Source organism: Lepus europaeus, chromosome 23 (genome assembly GCF_033115175.1).
Source record: "Lepus europaeus isolate LE1 chromosome 23, mLepTim1.pri, whole genome shotgun sequence".
Lineage (NCBI taxonomy): Eukaryota > Metazoa > Chordata > Mammalia > Lagomorpha > Leporidae > Lepus > Lepus europaeus.
The window spans coordinates 2,127,333-2,146,971 of NC_084849.1; the positions used below are offsets into that span (position 1 = coordinate 2,127,333).

General features: G+C 56.2%; 1 protein-coding gene across 1 annotated transcript in view; it reads left to right on the forward strand.

Annotated features, from left to right (window-relative positions):
- TMEM132D (transmembrane protein 132D) overlaps positions 1-19,639 on the forward strand; it is a 469,684-nt gene that overhangs the window by 187,430 nt on the left and 262,615 nt on the right. The window contains exon 3 of the mRNA XM_062182824.1: positions 10,562-10,708. Within this exon, the coding sequence (XP_062038808.1) occupies positions 10,562-10,708 (147 nt within the window). The remainder of the gene's footprint in view (positions 1-10,561; positions 10,709-19,639) is intronic.

Genomic DNA, 19,639 nt, shown 5'->3' on the forward strand with positions numbered 1-19,639 from the left:
GTTTGTCAGCTGGGGGGAGTGTGCCTGGTGGGACCCCTGCATGCAGGGCCCTCGCGTGTGCCTGGGTTGATGCTGGCATCGCTCGCTTCTGTGCCCGGAGCACAGAGCCCCTGCCCTCATCAGCGCTGGAAGGGCCCTGCCCTGGACACCATGGCCCTGGGCACCAGGCTTCCAGGTCGTGACCCTCAGAGGACCGCTCACATTGGAGGAACGCTCTTCCCACCACGGGGAGCTGCAGAAGCGTCTCCCAAACCCCTCACATCAGTCTCCCAGGAGAGGCTTAGCTGAGCCAGGGGTAGGCAAGGGTCCCACGGCTTCAGGCCTGGAGGCCCAGGGCCCTGGTGGTCAGGAGCCCACGCTGCCCTGCACCCCTGGGCCCGCCTGGTTCTCTGTTTATCTGAGGCCAGTAGGTGCAGCCTCACATCCTCCCAGCACTCAAGTCAGGCCAGTGGGGAGGACACAGGGGAAGATGGTCTTCTCATGGCTCCTGCAAGATCCCTGAGCCGTGTCCGTCTGAGAGCTCGCGCACAGAGACGGGGAGGAACGAGGGGGCTGCTGCGTCCCTAGGACAGCACTGATGCCCAGGACAGGAGCCATGGCCAGAGCAGCCCCCACAGTGGGACCAGCGCTGATGCCCAGGGCAGGAGCTGTGGCCGGAGCAGCCCCCACAGTGGGTCCACGACTGATGCCCAGGGCAGGAGCCATGGCCGGAGCAGCCCCTGCAGTGGGACCAGTGCTGATGCCCAGGGCAGGAGCCCTGGCTGGAGCAGCCCCCACAGTCCCTGCACAGGGAGCTACAGGGGACCCCGCAGGGTCGCGTCTGTCCGGGAGGTGCCCAGGCCCCTGGAACGGCAGGTTAGCTGCTTGGCTCCCGGGGAACTGCGGTGTGAGCCGTCACCTGGTGGCCGATGGGTGCAGTCCTGGTGTGAAGGAGTTTTCATGGGCCTCCAAGCACCCTCTGGGTTTTTTTTCTTTTCTTTTTTTTATTCTTTCTTTTAAACAACTTTCTTTGAAATTGTCTTAACAGAAATAATTCTTGTTAAACAGGAGACATTGAGATGTTCTTAAAAAAAAAAAAAAATACCAAGCCACAGGCAGGAAATAGCCGTGCCAGATAGGAAATTGTGCCAACAGCTGTTGTACCTAAAGCATTCGGTTCTGGCGCAGGGGAAGCCGGCCGGATTGGACAGAGAGCCAGTGGAGGGACCCAAGCTAAGCCCGGCCCATTCCCGTCTGTTGGTGATGGCATTTTTAATCAAAGGCACCGGATGAGTCATTTCGTAAACAGCCGGATAAAAGCCGTCCTGGGGAGACATGAGAGCTGCGTCCTCATTTCCCTTCCTAAATGGACGTGCATCCCCGAAGGATCAAGGGATTATTTTCTTTACAAATCAATTTCCTAATAACAATGAAAACAATAACAGAGCAATTGAGAAATGGAGAAAAGATGTGAACAGGTGTTTAATGAAAAAAAGGATATTTAATGATATGAAAAAATGCTCAAAGCCTCTCATCCCTAATGAAATAGTGTTTGTATCGGGTGTGCAAAGACCGGCAAGGCAGGGCAGCATTGACCGTGGCAGACACCGTGTCACTGTCAGACGTGAGGACGGCAGAGCCCGCCAGGGTCCTCAGCTCGGCCACGGAAAGTGTGTGTGGTGAAGGGGCTGGGCACAGATTCCAGATCCCCCACATCAAAGTGACTTGTAATTCTGTTTATCCAGGAACTGACGTCTGGCTGGCAGATTGGCACGTTCTGGAACAACTGAACCGTGTGGATCTTCCGGGTGCTCCCTCTGCTCGCACAGACACGCTTGTTTGGGTGTAGATGGAGAGGCTCTGGGGCACCGGTGACACAGCCAGGACGGGGCCCACCGCGGGGTCAGGGAGCGTTGGCCTGTGCTGCTACCCAGTGGATCTAGAAACAGCAGCACCCGTGTGGCTCTAAAGAGATGAGTTTCTTATGTGTGCGTATAGCATGTGTGTGTGTACAGTGCGACACGTGTGGAGTAGGGAGTCTGTACCGCGTGTTGTCATTGCGATGTTTATTAAAATGCACACCGAAGGGTGCTGCTCTCCCACTCAGCTGGGAAGATGTTGGGGAACAGGAATCGGCAGTGCGAGAAGCTTCCCTGTACTCCACCATAGGACCGGAATATTGACAGCATTTCTGTATCATTTTTTCCAATGAAGAAATGTTGAAAAATACCTGAACGCCTCTCCCAGGGACACTCTCAGGATGGGAGCGTGCGAGCCACAGCCCCGGTTTTTATTTGGAATGTTGTCCTTGGTTAGAGCCTTGAAGCACTGGTAACCGCGGGGCTGCAGCAAAGAGCGAGACTGTTCGAGCTCGCGCCGTGGAGTAGCGAGGGTGCCGGGGCTCGGCACGGACGCCAGGAGCAGATCTCACTCTGATCCTGACAGTCCCCGGGAGCTGCAGTGCCCCTGACTCGTGGACTTGGTCTCGTGGTTGCTGGGGAGGCGGAGCCGTCCTGTCTGCCCTGGGGCCATCCACTCGGCCACACGTGGCACCTGTGAGGCAGAGGTGGCCCTCGAGTCTGTATCTCACATCCTCTTGGAGTGCAGCGATCCTGTGTTGTCTGGTTGCTTTGTTTATTATCTGTTCATGGAAGACTCCACTTTGATTTCTGATTATCATAGGAATGAGACGACAGAGGGTGAACCACTGATTCAGAAGCAGAAATGTCTGTGGGCGGAGCCAGAAGCTAAGTGTGGGGCTCCGACTCTGCATGGCACTGACCACTTGTCGGAACCTCTGCTTATAGCGGTCCATCGATGGGCGTGGCCATTGCAGGACAGATCTGGCTTCTCCGTGTGAGGCCCCTGGCCGGCTCAGCCGGGCTCGGCGTCTGAGACTTAGGGCAGTCCCTAGTGTCTGAGCACAGGCCTGGAGAGTGAGTGCTGTGCACCTGCACCTCTGCGGCTCGTGGGAGGACCCATCCAGGAAACAGGAGTAGCAGCAGCTGAGAGCCGTTTGCTGGGAGATACCACGCTGGGGATTCCACGCCATCTGGCTTAGAGTTTATCCCGTGCAACAGTGAGAAGAGTGATTTTTTTCCGTATGCTCTGTTTGACCCCATGACGGGAGATTCAGTGGCACCTGCAGGGGGGACTGGCAGCAGGACGGCCGCACGGAGCTGTGCGGGGCCGCCGGCGGTCCAGAGTGTGCCGCCAGAGACGGCGGTGAGCTCCTGCGCCTTCCACTGCCCTCGCTCGCCTGTCCTCCGAGCCGGCGTCCGTTTCCTGGAGGCTGTGTGGACAGATGCTGTCTGTGTCCTGGTGGTTCCTCTGGGCACACAGAGCTGTTGTGTGTTATTTTGTTACCTGTAACCGGCGTAACCACCAGCCCCGGCTTTGGCCCGTGGTCTGTTTTCATGGCAGCCGGGAGAGAGTGGCTCGTCTCTCACGTGCTGGGCAAAGGGTACATCAGGCCGAGAAGATTCCTGCAGACACGGCTGTGCTCCCGTCCTGCCGCTCACTGGCCAGCACGGAGGTGACTCTGCCCCACACGGGCGCTGTCTCCACTTGCCTGCCTGTTCTCCTTCATAGAACGTAGCAGCGTGATCAGAGTGCGTGTGTGTGCATGTTCGCGTGCACGTACGCATGTGTGCGTGCCTGTGCCTGTGTGTGCGTCCGTTTGTTCCCTGGAGCGTCCGTCTATGACAGTAGGACCCTTGGCTGTACTGTCTGTCAGCCAGGACGTGTTGAATGAGCGAGTGAATGACTAAGCAGAGGTGGTCATGGGCTCTCTCCTGGTCTGATTCACCACCAGCTCCAGCCCTTCACGGCCAAGGCTGCTTTTCCTGGGGTGATGGGGGCGGCCGGTTCCCTCCAGAACTCTCACAGCCGGTGCCTGCCTCACCACGTGGGCGTGGCTCCTAGCTGTCGCATTTCTGCTCACCGGAGTCCCCCCAGAACTCGAGCCTGTGGGGAAGATGCCCGGGCGCCCTCCTCTGCACTGGGAGTCAGGAGGGAGGCCAGGTGCTGGGAAAGGTGGACGACCCTGTGCTGGGGCGTTCAGCTGGAGGCAGCCTCAGACAGGCGGTGTCCCTCTGTGCTGGCAGAGCACCCACGGACACACTGAGAGGGGGAAGGACACGCTCACCCCTGCTTCCAGAGACACAGAGGGTCCCCAGGCCGGCAGCTGCAGCCGGGGCCTCGCACCACCGGTCTCTCCTGGATGCAGCAGGTGGGACGCCCACCTGTGTTCTCTGCGGAAGGAAGCCCGGGTGGGTCAGTGCAGACTGGGTGGTGAACTGGCCGTGCGGGTTTGACCCAGTTCATGAAAACCTGCAGGCTCGCTGTGGATCAGGGAGCTCGCAGCGTGATGGGCGCTCAGCTGAGGCCTTCCGTTCTCTGTGGGACCGTTGACTGTGCTCGCTGATCGACTCATTAGCTCATTCATTCATCAGAACAGGTTCCACTTGCCAAGCTCCACCTAACAACTCTCAGGGCAGTCCCTGCCGTGAGGCTGCCGTGATGTTGGCGAGGACCGAGCTGTCAACGCCTGTGGCGTCCTAGAACAGGATCTGTGGGCGCTGTGACTCCCAGCCTGCAGGGCAGCCGGCACGGAGGTGGAGCCACCCTGCAGGGCAGCCACAGCTCTCCGGTTTGAATTGTCAACCCCAGTGTGGCTTGCATATTTTCTTTTTTAAACATTTTTAAATTTTACTTTTTTACTTAAAAAATGTATATGAAGGGAACAAATTTCATGTATGTCACCTACAGTTTTGTATTTTCTGATAACTGGCACAGGAATGCCTGCAGAGCTCTCGATGTTGTGTTAACCACCAGTGACTGGAAGGTTCAGTGCACAGTGGGTCTGCACCTTCCAGAGGCCACACCCACTCCCAGTGCCACGCCCCCTCCCCAAGGCCACACCCCTTCTGAGGCCACCCATTCCCAGTGCCACATCCCCTTGCAGAGCCTTGCCCCCTGCAGAGGTCACACCCATTCCCACTGCCACGCCCCTTTCCCAAGGCCAAACCCCTTGAGGCCACCCATTCCCAGTGCCACATCCACTTGCAGAGGCCATGCCCCTTCCAGAAGCCACACCCATTCCCAGTGCCACGCCCACTGTTCCAGTGTGTTACTGCACAGTGCATTGAATGCTATGCGTGTTTTAGGAGTATTATCTAGAACATATATGTATACTTAGTGTATATTTTATGTCCATAGTATGTGCATGTGAATATGTAATCGGGGTCTTCAAAGAGCTCGTGGAGCAGTGTGTGTGTGATGCCCTCCCTGTGCTAGCGTGCCTAGGTGGGGTCTCACCTGCTCTCTCCACATCCTGAGAGAGTGCAGTGGACTGAGTACGTGGTTCCTCGCTACCCAAATCGGAGACTTGGGTGGGGTTCCAGGCTCCCGGCTTTGGCGTCACCAAGCCCTGGTTGTTGTGGGGCATTTGGGGAAGTGATGCAGTGATTGAGGGTCCCTCTCTGTCTCCCTCCCTCCCTCTCTCCCTCCCTCCCTTCCTCTCTCCCTCTCTCTTTCCCTCTCACCCTCTTTCTCTCTCCCTCTCTCTTTCCCTCTCACCCTCTTTCTCTCTCCCTCTCTCTTTCCCTCTCACCCTCTTTCTCTCTCCCTCTCCCTCTCTCTCTCCCCACCCCCCCACCTCCTTGCATCTGTCTCTTTGTCTGACTTTCACATACAAATGAAAATAAAAAATTAGAAAATAGATGTTGAAAAAGTGAATGGAAATTCTATTATGAAAAGCCTGCCTGGTTCCGAAGTCATCTACACCACTGCAGACTTCAATTCCGTCCCCAGCTTCCTGAAGCTCCTTGTTGGGTACACGCGCGCTGTAGGTGCAGCACACTCAGTGTGCCCTCAGCTCACGCAGGTGCGCGGTGCTGTGTGCTCTGGGGAAGGCTATGGCTTCGTCCCTGTCCCCACGGTAGACACATTCTCAAGTATAAATCCACAGCCGAGAGTCTTTGGAAATCAAGTGCTCTGTTTGTCTCTGCATAATGGGCTGTCAGTGTAGCCTGTATTTACTGAGCCACAGTCAGTTATAAAACTTCCGTTAATGAACGTGGGGAAGTGGGTTGTCATACACAAGGGAGGAATTAGCATTTGGTTCAGGCCCAGTGGAGCTAATCAGCTCGTGTTTTAAGAACTCCCCTAATGGTTCCTGACCCTGTGACCACAGCTCTGAGCTAAGTGTTTCAGAATCGGGAACTGAAGGCACGCCAGGCTCCGTGAAGGCCCTGCTGCCTCTCCCAGGGGCTCCCTGCCCGTTTCCTGCATATCTTTACATCTGCTGTCCACACCCCACACGGGGCTTCTCCCGAGCAGGGGTCCACACCCGGAAACAGGACCTCCCTGTGCAAAGACCCTGTGTCCTGCACTGAATCTTAGAGGTTTCCCTCAGCAATGATGCTGGACAATACAGCTTCATGGGTTAAACTAGCCAGTGTGTCCTTTCTCAAGAATTTGAAAACAATTCAATGTAGCAACATCATCTGAATTCCAAATGACCTACTTATGAATAAAATTTAAGAAAAACACAAGCCCATTATACATCACAAAAGGCCTGTGTACTGACACTTCTGCATAAGAGAAAGATTGCCAAAGTCAGGCTGATGACCTATTTATTTAGAGCAAATTTGATTCAATAAAATTCTGGTGCACAGTAATTGGAACAGCCTGTGAATTCATCTTAATATAATAGGAGCTATCTGCAGTGAAGTGGACTTCCTGTACCAGCTCATCTGTGCCTGCAATTTGACGTCCTGCAGGGCTGGGGTCAGAGTTTCAGCTGAGTCTCCTGAGGGTCAGGTGGCCTCCTGGCATGGGCACGCACTTCTTCAAAAGGTTGGCTGATACGGTGGCTATTTAAAACAAGACGTCTTTGCACGTAAGTGACACTACCTGTGATGCATATGCACTACACATGCAGGCCCAGGAAGCAGGTCCCCCTCCCCCAGTGGACTGGTCAAAGCAGGGGGAGTGCCGGCTGGCCCAGCACCACCTCGGCTTCCACAAGTCCCCAAGCAAACTCTCAGGATGCAGCGTGTGTGGGAATCACTGCTGAGGTCTCGCCGTCAGGGAAGGCAAAGCTCCATCAGCAGCAGCACGGGGTGAGGCCCAGTGGACGCCCGGTCCAGGCGCCATCACAAAACAGCCCAGTTCAGAAATGGGCAGAGGACATGCACAGGCACTTCCCAAAGGATGAGAGGCAAGTGGCCAACAGACACGTGAAGAAAGTGCTCAGGATCACCAGCCGTCAGGGAGACGCAAATAAAAACCACAAGGAGAGGGCATCTCACCCTAGTTAGAGGGTTCTCATCCAAATGTCAAACAACAACAAATGCTGGCGAGGATGTGGAGACAAAGGCACCCTACAGACTGTTGGTGGGAACACAAGTTGGTACAACCATATGGGAACAGTTGGAGTCCTCAGAAGAGAACCAGTAGACCTGCCACGAGGCCCAGTGACATCCCACTCCTGGGAATGTACCCAAGGGGAGTTAAATCAACGTACGAAAGCGGTACCTGCGCTCCCATGTTGATAGCAGCTCAATTCACGACAGCTAAGACAGGAAACCCACCGCATGTCCATCAGCTGGTGACTGGATGAAGATGTGGTACATTTACACGATGGACTAGCACTCAGCCAGGAAAATGGGATCACGGCGTTCCTAACAAATGGATGAACTGGAGATCATGATGCCGAGTGAAATAGCCAGACCCAGGAGACAGACATCACGCTTCCTCTTCTCATGGTCGTTAGTTTATAGACGAGGGTAAGACCTGCACGGAGGCCGTGGCCTCTGGTCTGTAGTTACAATTACTGCCCGCTGAGTCATGCCAGCATGAGAGGTTACACTACTGCCCGCCGAGTCGTGCCAGCGTGAGAGGTTACACTGCTGCCCGCTGAGTCATGCCAGCGTGAGAGGTTACACTACTGCCCGCTGAGTCATGCCAGCGTGAGAGGTTACACTACTGCCCGCTGAGTCGTGCCAGCGTGAGAGGTTACACTGCTGCCCGCTGAGTCGTGCCAGTGTGAGAGGTTACACTACTGCCCGCCGAGTCATGCCAACGTGAGAGGTTACACTACTGCCCGCTGAGTCGTGCCAACGTGAGAGGTTACACTACTGCCCGCTGAGTCGTGCCAGCGTGAGAGGTTACACTACTGCCCGCTGAGTCATCCAAACGTGAGAGGTTACACTACTGCCCGCTGAGTCATCCAAACGTGAGAGGTTACACTACTGCCCGCTGAGTCATCCAAACGTGAGAGGTTACACTACTGCCCGCTGAGTCATCCAAACGTGAGAGGTTACACTACTGCCCGCTGAGTCATCCAAACGTGAGAGGTTACACTACTGCCCGCTGAGTCGTGCCAACGTGAGAGGTTATACTACTGCCCGCTGAGTCATCCAAACGTGAGAGGTTACACTACTGCCCGCTGAGTCATGCCAGTGTGAGAGAGTTCTTCACACTGAAAACAGGTGGAGAGGAGGGTGGAGAGGGTCTTGGGGAAGGAGGAGTGTGTTGTTCTTAGTCGGGTGTTGGTGATGGGCGTGATCCGAGGACCAAAACCTCACTTGTACCCTTTTGTGTATTTCTTGGTGTGTAACCCGCATTTCAATAAAACGTTGAAAAATAATTTAGAAAGACAAAGAACACTCGCCAGCAGTGAGGCGAGACAGGGCCTGTGAAGGGGTGTGTGCTGGCCAGGCCGAGTGCCCGGGGTGGGGGTCTCCCGTCAGTGGGGGCCCTCCCGAGGCCCAGGTCCCCACGGCAGCCTGCCACGTGGGCCTCTCCTCTGTGAGAAGGGAGTGTTCTGTGTCGGGGCAGCGCCCCCCCTCGCCTCGCCCCTGCAGCAGGTGACCTCGCTCGCACGCTATCACTTGGATGTGCCGAGGCTGGAGCCGGGGGTTTGCGCAGGGTCCCCCGGGCACACCAGGGGCCATAGCTCCCGGGCTCCCCCAGCTTCCTGTCTGCCCAGGCCCCCTCAGAGGGCTCCGAGCTTCCCTTGGCTTCACCCCTGCCTGTTTTTCCAAGGTGAGTGTGTGACTCGGTCCACGCTCACGGCGCAGCCCTCGTACCCGAGTTCTGGTCCGTGCAGACTCTCCTGCTGCAGCCTCCTCCGACACCCCGGGGCGCTTGGGAGCCGGCGCTGCCGCTGCCTGCCTTGCCCATGCAGCGTCCGGAGCACCCGATGGGCTGATGTCTTGGTGACAGACCCCGGGGACTGCCATCCACCCCTCCGAGACAGAAGGGCTCTGGGGGGGCGCGGAGCACACTTACCGTGGTGAATATTTTAGCTGACGTTGACGTGAGGACAGATAATGTGGCGTGGACCGGGCAGTGTTGACGGGCAGGGAACGTGACCACATGCCCCCGGGTCAGCTCTAGAAAGTTCACGGTGAGGCAGAGGAGGAGCCCGGCATTGTCACACCCGTGTGGCGGCCAGGAGCTGGCCCACGTCCTGGCTCACCTGCTCCGGTGTACATCCACCTGGGGGGGTTAAAATGGGGCGGGGCTCGGAGGGTCTTGGGAGAATGAAACGAGACGACAACAAGATGACAACGATGAATGTAGGTGAGCGGTTCACGGCAAGCAGTCAGTAGCGGTCACGGTGGTGCCCGTTACCGACCCATTCAGGTGATTTTTACAGATTTTTTTTTTTTGACAGGCAGAGTGGACAGTGAGAGAGAGACAGAGAGAAAGGTCTTCCTTTGCTGTTGGTTCAGCCTCCAATGGCCGCCACGCACTGCGGCCGGTGCACCGCGCTGATCCGAAGGCAGGAGCCAGATGCTTCTCCTGGTCTCCCATGGGGTGCAGGGCCCAAGCACTTGGGCCATCCTCCACTGCACTCCTGGCCACAGCAGAGAGCTGGCCTGGAAGAGGGGCAACCGAGACAGGATCAGTGCCCCGACCAGGACTAGAACCCGGTATGCCGGCGCCGCAAGGCGGAGGATTAGCCTAGTGAGCCGCGGCACTGGCCGATTTTTATGGCAGGAGCCGTGGCACATGCTGGCATCCCACACGGGCACTGTGTCAAGTCCCGGCTGCTCCTCTTCCAATCCAGCTCCCTGCTCATGGCCTGGGGAAGCAGTGGAGGACTGCCCAAGTCCTGGGAACCCTGCACCCACGTGGGAAACCCTGAGGAAGCTCCTGGCTCCTGCCTGGCACAGCCACGTCGTTGAGGCCGTTTGGCGAGTGAACCAGCAGATGGGAGATTTCTTTCTCTCTTCCTCTCTCTCTGTAATTCTGCCTTTCACAGTATTAAATACATACATCCTTTAGAGACAGAAAGCGTTTCCATTGTGGGTGTGCACTTCACGCGCACTCTGCTCCTGCGTGGCTCTCCCACTGCTGGCTGTGCTCTGCTGCCGTGGCTCCTTCCTTACAGGGAGACCTGGCACAGGTGGATGGAGGGGATGGTGAATTTGGGTTTGACTCCTATGTCGTGAGCCTACACCTGCGAGGCGGCCATGTGCGAGTCAGTCCCCCGGGCCCCCCAGAGCCAGCAGGGTCCCGGGGAGTCCCCAGAGCTGACGTGGACCTGCGCTTACTGTCCCCACAGGGCCAAGGTGAAGAAAGGGGTGAGGATCATTGGGGTGAGAGCCAGCAGCCCCGCCGTGTGGGACATCAGGCAGAGCTCCGAGTCCACTGCCAAGTATGCACCAGCTGTCATCGTTTGTCGGAAGAAATCAGCTGGCCCGGAAGACAGGTGAGTCCCACCTGGCCCTCGCGGCATTCGGCTCGGCGGCCTCTGCCTCCGAGAGCTGCCGACTCCATGCCTGGGGTTCTTAGTGCTCCGTGTGAGAGCTTGGGGGAAGCTCACGCGTTCTTCACGGTCAACCTGCCTAGAGCGCTTCTGGTTGGTTGATTGATTGGTTACCAGGAAGCGCTGGGAATGGATTTGGGAATGATTTGGTTTGGGTTTGCCTGTGTGCTCCTTGGCTGGATGTTGGTGCCTGAGACCGTGGGTTCTCAGCAGCTCCGTGTCCCCGTGCAGATGGAATCGTGCCTGCTGTCCCTCCTCCACGTGGCCAGCTCGTCAAGGGAACCCGAAGTCTGGGCGTCTCAGATAAAACGGCCCATTGTGCAAGTGTCAAATGGTGCCCTCCGTGTTGGCTGTGTGGATTTCAGGGCCGCGCGTGTGACTGTCCGTGTGCGGGCGTTCTCTGGTGGAGCTGCAGGATCTCCCAGGATGGGCAGTCCCTGGACAGGAAAGGGAAACCGAGTCTGTCTCTGCGCCCGGCCAATCAGAAGCGGCTCATCCAGAGCCGGGCAAAGGGAGGCTTGGGAACTCGGTGACTCCGTCCAGGCCCCTCTCCTAGAGTCTCACCCGTGTCACTCTCCTGGTACAGAAAATTTGAGCAGTCAGGTAAGGACAAGTCTCGGAGGGAACCTGCTCTTCCTGGAGTACATTCGTGGACGTCCCAGCTTGGTGTTTGGGAAAGAGCTGCGTTGTCCCGGATGCAGGCCCCGGGCCGTGCGTCTCTGCGGGTGCCCGTCCCGCCGTGGTGGAGAGTGAGGCATCGCCGATGAGCACTTGGAACAGTGGAGGAGGCTTTCCCAGCTCCCCCGGGTGCTCCCGTCCGGGCCCTTCCCTGCGCTTGGGGTTTGGAGGTCGACTATTCCTCACTGAAGTGCTAGGGGGCAGTTAAGAGGCGAGGGGGAGGTTTGTGCTGGTCCTGCCCCCGGTGTTCACTCTGGTGACCCCGGTGCCTGGCAGCACAGCACAGGTTCCCGTGGCCGTGCCGGTGATGTGATTTGGGACACGAGGTCTCACCCTGGTAAAAGGTTTATTTTATGTTGTGTTGCCAGCAGAAATTAGGATAGATGGCTGATGGGCAGCCAGAAGAGTGGGTGGATGGATGGCGGGGTGGCCTATTTTTTATCAGAATGAGAGGATGAAGTGTGGTTGCAGTGTGTCTGTGGAGTACGCCGGGATTTGTTTGGATCCTTGGAGAGCACTTCCGGTTTTAGTTTGCTTTTGAATTTCTTTCAAGGTTTAATTCACTTCCTCCTGGGCATGGCCAGGGCAGTGCAGAGCCTTGCACGGGCAGCTCCTCCTCACTGAATGTCAGGTGCCTTTCAGTGGAGCTTCTAGAAGCTTCTGGCACCTCCAGAACGCATCCAAACGTTTAGTTTTCCTTCTTCCCCGTCCTTACGGAAGAGCTGCCCGAGCGGAACGTCAAGCTGCCCCTCGGAGGCCCTGCTGTCACAGCCGCTGGGGGGAGCGCCCCTCACCCCCAGCTAGAGGCCGATGCCAGTGTTTTGAGGGGGAACCGCTGTACACGTGCACACGTCATGTGCAGATACGCATGTGATAAAGTGTGTGTGCACACGTGTGTACACATGCATGCACACATGTGATTGCTCGTGCATTCATGTCGGGGTTTTGCTGTAGTGTTTGAAGCCCGGTTCTTGCCGTGCATCTTAGAAAACTTTGCTGAGCGAGGATTCTCTGGAGTGGAGGCTTTTCCAGACTGGGCTCAGGGGCCTTGCGTGCAGCTGAGCGCCCAGCCCCTGCAGGTGCGTCTGGTCCTCAAGGCCGCCCATGCCTGCTGCCCAGCACCACTCTGGGATTGGGCTACCTCCCTGGTACCACGCGTGTCTCGATGCAACTTGGTGTGGTCCCCAGTACACCTGCCCACGAAAGGAAGGAGTGTGGGCTGTGCGTGGAAGCTCAGAGAAGGCCCGAGGCTGTCACTCGAGGCCTGGCAGCTGGAGTTTCTCCAGGGGTGGCAGGGAGACGAGCCACTGACCTGTGTGGGTTGTCACTGTGTGTGCACATCACCTATGTAATGTATCCGTGGAAATAGGGGTTGTTTTCAATCAGTGTTTTCCATAGTGTGTCCCACTTTCAGATTCACTTCAGTTTTCTTCATTTTAATCCTGTCTTCAGAGAATTACCCAGCTCGCTGTTTGAGGCTGGGATGGGTTGGGATGAGACTTGCTTCCCCAAAGGCTAATTGGATGAGGGATTATTACGGAGCGGATGTCTTAGTAGCGTGCGGTCAGCTTCAGAAGCGTTCTTTATAAATTCCTCCCACTCCGCGCACGTGTCAGTGGGAACGCAGAGCAGGCACGGCTTTCGGTTGTTCGTAGAAGTCGGGATCTGACCGTCGGAAAGCAGAGCAGCATCGTCGTTAGCTTGAAAGCCGTGGATTTTGTGCCGCTGATAATTTGCCACGGATCAGGAAGCTGTGTTAATGAGGTCAAGTCACTGTGACAGGTGTGGTTTTACGGATTACGGAGGCCCTTTTGTGCCCGTGATGAGTTCAGCAGGAACCTTATCGGAGCTGGGACACGCCCCTGCTGTCTGAGGCTCAGAACGATGTTGACATCCGAGTGTGACTGCAGCCACCAGCGCTGTCCTGAGTCCTGCAGCTCACGGTACGGAGCAGCGGCAGAACAGCTGACTGCGCCCTGTCAGTCCAATCTGGGCTGTCAGAGTCTGGCTCGCCACAGCCCTGTGACAACGTGGATAAATCTGTAACGGAAGCCGTAGGCTCCATCGCCGTTCCCTCCTGCACAGACACGGTGTAGAATTGTAGCGGCTACACCAGAGCTTGATTGGGGACCTCCAAGACTCTGGCTCAAGAGAAGTCCGTTTCTAGAGGGTCTGGGAGACTCGAAACGTCGCCGTTTGCCGGTCAGTGGTCGACGGGGGAGGGCACCGAGCTGGAGTCCAGCCTCTTTCTCAGGGTTGGCGTGTGTCTGGCCTGTGCGATACTCATTGTTATATACTTGAGACACAGGGTTTGAGTGATAACACGAGCTTCCATTAGAGAAGCGTAATCAATATTTACGTATACAAGCGTTGAGGAACACACCGCGAGCCGCACAGCTCAGCATTAGGCGATCCTTTCGATTTTCCATAGCAAGTAAGAGTGGCTGAGACAGGACGGATGGTTTCTGTCTTGCAGCTCCGCAGTGCTGTGAGGGTCCTGGCACCTGCCAGTCCTCAGCGCTGTGCTGACGCAGGGCCTCAGCCACATCAGTTAAGGTGGCGAGAGCGCCAGCCATCGCATCAGCATGGCAGGCCAAAGACCACGCAGGAGCGCGGCGTCGCGACGTCCGAGCTGGGTCTGCTCCTCTCCACACCCAGTTTCTCTCTTCCTCTTGTTGGTCACAGTTCCTCTTTTTGTTTGATTAAGCTGTGGTCATGGGCCACACCAGACTTCAAACAAACACACACTAAAGTGGGGAAGGCGGTTTCCTACAGGCAGTGTTCCCAGCTCAGAGCCGTGCAAGACAGAAGAGCAGGCTGACGGGCTGGGCACCAGCGCCCTCAACTCAGGGATTTGCAGGCAGTGCCATGGGGTTTCCACCAAGACGAGGAAAGAGCTCAGCCTCTATGATCTCTGTCACTCTCCCAGGTTCCCACGGAAACACATATGAGCGCCATGCTGGAGAAGGCACTGTGAATATGACAGAAACCTAGACAAGTGTTCGCTTGGGAGCAGGCAGGACTGGGTCGCAGGAGGGCGCGAGTTCGCCGGGGGCAGTGGGATCTTCTGCACACATCTTCCGGGGGACCTGGGACGCGAGACATAGGTGAGGCCCGTATCTTAGCACTAGGTCGTGTTACACTGGGCAAGCACCTGTCGGAGCCGGGAGCTGAGTCACAGGGCAGGAATTGCTGAGTCACTGGGATGAGCGAGTCATTTTGGGGTAAAGAGAAAATCCAGACACATGCAAGAAAGAAATTCTGTTTCTGGGAAATGCAGTCTGTTTTTTTAGGAAATACCTTTTAAAAAAAAAAGACAGTTTCCCTCAGGGTATAGAGATGATATGAGAGCCTGATCAATAATCCTGATTGAGTAAAATACGCATTATACAAGAGACAGATCAGGCAGCAAGGAGCCCCCAGAGAAAGGAGAGGTGTGAGGCAGCTGACAAGTGCAGAGGCCGTGAGAGGTTGGATTGAGGAGGAAGAGGAACCTTAGGGGGGGGGCTGGAAAGTGAGAGAGAGAGAGAGAGATCCCTGAAACCTGACAGAGGAGGGCACAGGAGAGAAAAATGGCGGCAGGGACGGGCAGAGGCAACAGAGCAGTTCCACTGCTGGGCTCTCGTACGGGAGACCTGCAGAGCAGCGCTCCTATAGACCCCGTATACGGACCTCCTACAGACCCTGTACACGGACGATCCTACAGACCCCGTACACAGACCTCCTACAGACCCCGTACACGGACCTCCTACAGACCCCAAACATGGACGATCCTACAGACCCCGTACACAGACCTCCTACAGACCCTGTACACGGACCTCCTACAGACCCCGTACACGGACCTCCTACAGACCCCGAACATGGACGATCCTACAGACCCCGTACATGAACCTCCTACAGACCTTATACACGGACCTCCTACATACCCTGTACATGGACCTCCTACAGACCCCGTACATGGACGCTTCTACAGACCCCGCACACGGATGATCCTACAGACCCTGTACACGGACCTCCTACATACCCCGTACATGGACCTCCTACAGACCCCGTACACGAACCTCCTACAGACCCCGTACCTGGACCTCCTACAGACCCTGTACACAGACCTCCTACATATCCCATACATGGACGCTCCTACAGACCCCGTACACAGATGCGCCTACAGACCCTGTACACAGATGCTCCTATATCCCTGGTACACGGATGCGCACAGTGGCATTTGTCATCATAACCAAAAGGTGGCAAGGACCCCAAAGTCAAAAAACCGAAGGATCAACACAGGCACATCCAGTCAGTGCAACGCTGCTCAGTGCGATGGAAGAATTGCTGGCCAGAGCCGCGGCCTGGGGGGCTCGGAAACCATCGGGAGCGGTGCTGTGTATGTGAGCCTCATTCTGTGAGCAAGGCAGAGACAGGAAGTAGCTGGGTTCCCAGGTCTCAGGATGGGAAGGGAAAAGGACTGCCGATGGACTTGGGGTTTCTCTGGGGGGCTTTGTAATAAAAGCGTTCAGACACTAGGGAGTGGATGGTTGTGCGCGTGTGTAATACACCAGAATCCCCGGAAAGGAGCAGGGAAACGGCGAATTCTGTAGCGTGAGTTGTGTCGTGACACAGCTGTTGCAGAAGTCGTCACATCACAAGAGACGGCAGTGCGACCCCAGCTTTGTTTATAAGCAAAGGCACAGCGGGAAGTGAAGCGCCTGAGGCCGCGGCTGTGCCCCGCCTGGCCGGGGTCTCCCCGCTCCCGCCTGCCATTGTCAGGATGTGTTTGTGAAAATTCAGTAGGGGCCCTGTGAGCTATGGGAAGACACAGGAAGTGAACGATGAAGCCGCAGCGCGCTGACCTGGGAAGTGTTTTCCCTGGGGTCCTGGAAGCTTGGAATCCTGGCTGACGTCTGTTTGTCCAAATTAGAAGCCAAATTTCTGTTACAGTTTGTTCAACAATGTTCAGTTTTGCTGGAAAAAGCAAAATCTTAAGTTGCCCCGCTTTGCGGCTGGGCTGTGTGAAGCTGCCGGGACAGGATCCGGGCTTCTCCTTCCTCAGTTGACGAGCGAGGACTTCCCTGAAGTCGCTTGTCAGCGTGGACATCAGTGTTGAAGCATCTAGAAGCTGGGCGTGACCGAACGGACCAAAGCAAGTGAAACACAGACCTCAAAAAATTGGTGTGCAGCCGTCACAGAAGCTCAGGGCCTCCGAGATGGGCCAGGGCGATTTTTAAATTCTTTTTGTGTCTTCGACCGCCTCTGGGCCCTCATCGTTGACTGTGGCCACGGGCATCGTGCTGTTGCCGTCTGTGGGAAGGAGCACAGGTGTGGTTCAGGACCTTCCCTGTGTGCTGCTCGTCACGGCGACGTGTCCCAGCCCACGGGAGTCCCCTGTGACACGGGTGCAGTGACTTGGGACGGTCAGGTGTGTTCGTTGTGCGCATGGCTCTGTCAGGATCAAGAGCAGCACCAAAGCCACCACTGGCTCAGACCCTTCAACGTCTACGCGGAACATGCAGCAGACATACCCGGGTCTGCCGGGGTCGCGGAACAGGCTTACCTTTCCAGGGTGCGCAAGTCCCCCAAGGCCGAGGTGAATCACGGTAGCTGTGTGCGAAGCCCGTGTCACGTATGAACGGAGTCGTCCCGCGAAGCAGTTCCATTCTCGCGTCAACAACTTCTGCACCAGATGGGACGAGCCGGGGTGCGCTCCGGATCTCCCCAACTCCCTCATCGTGCCGGCAGAAAGAGAGATGAAGGAAGGCGTCTTCCCAGGCTGGGGCTGAGCACGGCAGAGGCACACGGCGCTGCAGGATGCTCATCCAACCTGGAGAGCCGCTTGTCAGCGTCTTGCTAGTGACAGGTGCACGTGTGTCTCTGGGACCCTGAAGGTCAGAGCTTAGCCACGGGCAGCAGGAGACGTGTGCAGAGCCGTTCATCGCAACACCTGGAAAGTGTTTACTTATGTTCATCTACTCGAAAAGCAGAGCAACAAAGGTTGGGGGAGAGGCAGAGTGAGAGAGAGTCAGAGAGAGAGAGAGAGAGAGAGAGAGAGAGGTAAAGATAGGGAGATCTTCCATTTGCTGGTTCACTCCACAAATACATGACACATCCAGGTTAAAGCCAGAAGTCCAGCACCCCATCGGCGTCCAGCACTCCAGCCTGGTCTTCCACGTGGGTGCAGGGGCCCAGGCACTTCAGCCGTTCCCTGCTGCCTCCCGGGCACATTAGCAGGAAGCTAAATCAGAAGCAGAGAACCCAGGACTCAAACCAGGAATTCGACATGGGATGCAGGCACCCCAGTGAGGACGTGCCCCAGTGCAGCAAATGGCCATCCCACACGCTTGTTTGGAAGTGGTGGGCAGCCAGAAACAATCTCAATGCCCAGGCATGAATTGTCAATTCATGAACTGATTTCCCGCAGCAGGTCTGAGGAGCGGCCTCTACCTGCTCACCCATTTATTATTAGGTTCTAGATTGAACTCAGAGTGTGTGCGTGTGTGTCTGTGTGTGCATGTGCGTCTGTGTGTGTGTTGGTGCTGGTGGGGGGTGCTGAGTCCCAGCATGTGCTGTTACCACTCGTGTGTCAAGGAGCACCACAGAAATCCCCGTGTGGACAGCGGTCTCGAGGTAGGGCGGGTTCAGACCGCGTAAGGACGAGGCTGTCCCTTCAAAGGTCCAAGTGTGGGAACGACCTCAGACAGGGATGCTCTGGGGCATCGTGGGCGACACAGCTTCAGGGTCTTCCCAGGACAGTGCGGAGTTTGCCCTGGGATACACAAGCTTGTCTTCTCGCCTCCGTTAGGGACACAGACCACATACGGAAGTAGCGGTAGCTCAGGCTTACGGCATCACAGCTAGCGGGACTTAGAGCCCAGTTCTCGGTGACATACGGAGTTCTACGCCTCTGGCTGGCACACCCAGCGCTTCCTGCGGAAGCACGAGGGACTGAGTGGTTTGCCTTCATGTACCTGCGTGCTCTGTTACTTTTATTACATTGTAGACCGGGCGTTTCATCTCTCCTGTTCCCAAGTGCAGCGCCAAATGCAGAATTAGATTAGTGAACACGCACTTGCGGTTCCCGCCGTCTCTCTCGTGCACCTGCCGCTGCTTTCTGATGGCGCCTCCAGGGTGCTGTGATATTAAAATACTGTTTTTTTTTTTTTTTTGCTAGAACTCTAGAAGTTGAAAATGCAGTGTAAATCATTTCCCAATAGCAACAATCATTGCTTGTGTTCATGAGACGGCTTCGTACTCCTGCTCTGCGGTTGTAGATGACGCTCTCTTGCCGAGCTTTGTGCTGTGTGTGGACAGCACCCAGGAAGGAGAGCACGCGTCCTCCAGTGCAGCTGCGGTGACGTCTGTGGGCAGAGCCGTCCGCTGTGACGCTCGCCGTGCCGCGCCCTTGGTCTCCCCTCCTCGCGTGCGGCTCCGGGGGTGCGTGTAGCTCTCGTGTGGCCTTGGGTGTGTGCCTCTTCTGTGCAGCCTGCAGGAAAGAAGGAATTGAAATGTTAGTTTATTTTGGTGCAAAAAAATGAAAACCACACATAGTTTTCCCATGTATTGTCCAGGAACCTGGAGCCCCTGCACGTAGCCGCCGTCCCCACGCAAGAGTCACGGCAAATGCGCGTTATGGAAAAGCTGTGCATGGATTCCCAGCGCTTTGCACCAACGTAAGGAAATCTTTTGATTCCTCTTCCCATGAACGTTTTGCATCATCTCCATGGCTGCATGTATTCTTAGTACAGTTGGTATTTGCTGAGGATCGCGCACACGAGTGGTCATATGGGCTCTGATGTGTTCATTGCAGAAAAGGTTCACCAGCATCCGCCTTCCTCCTAAACAGCTTTCTTTCCGTGTATTTTTTAAAATTAATTAATTTATTTATTTGACAGATAGAGCTAGACAGTGAAAGAGAGAGGCAGAGAGAAAGGTCTTCCTTCCATTGGTTCACCCCCCAAATGGCTGCTACGGCTGGAGCCACATCGATCCGAAGCCAGAAGCCAGGTGCTTCCTCCCGGTCTCCCACAGGGTGCAGGGCCCAAGCACTTGGGCCATCCTCCACTGCCTTCCCGGGCCACAGCAGAGAGCTGGACTGGAAGAGGAGCAACCGGGACTAGAGCTTGGTGCCCATATGGGATGCCGGTGCCGCAAGGCAGAGGATTAACCTAGTGTGCCACAGTGCCACCCTCCCCGCCCCTGTGTATT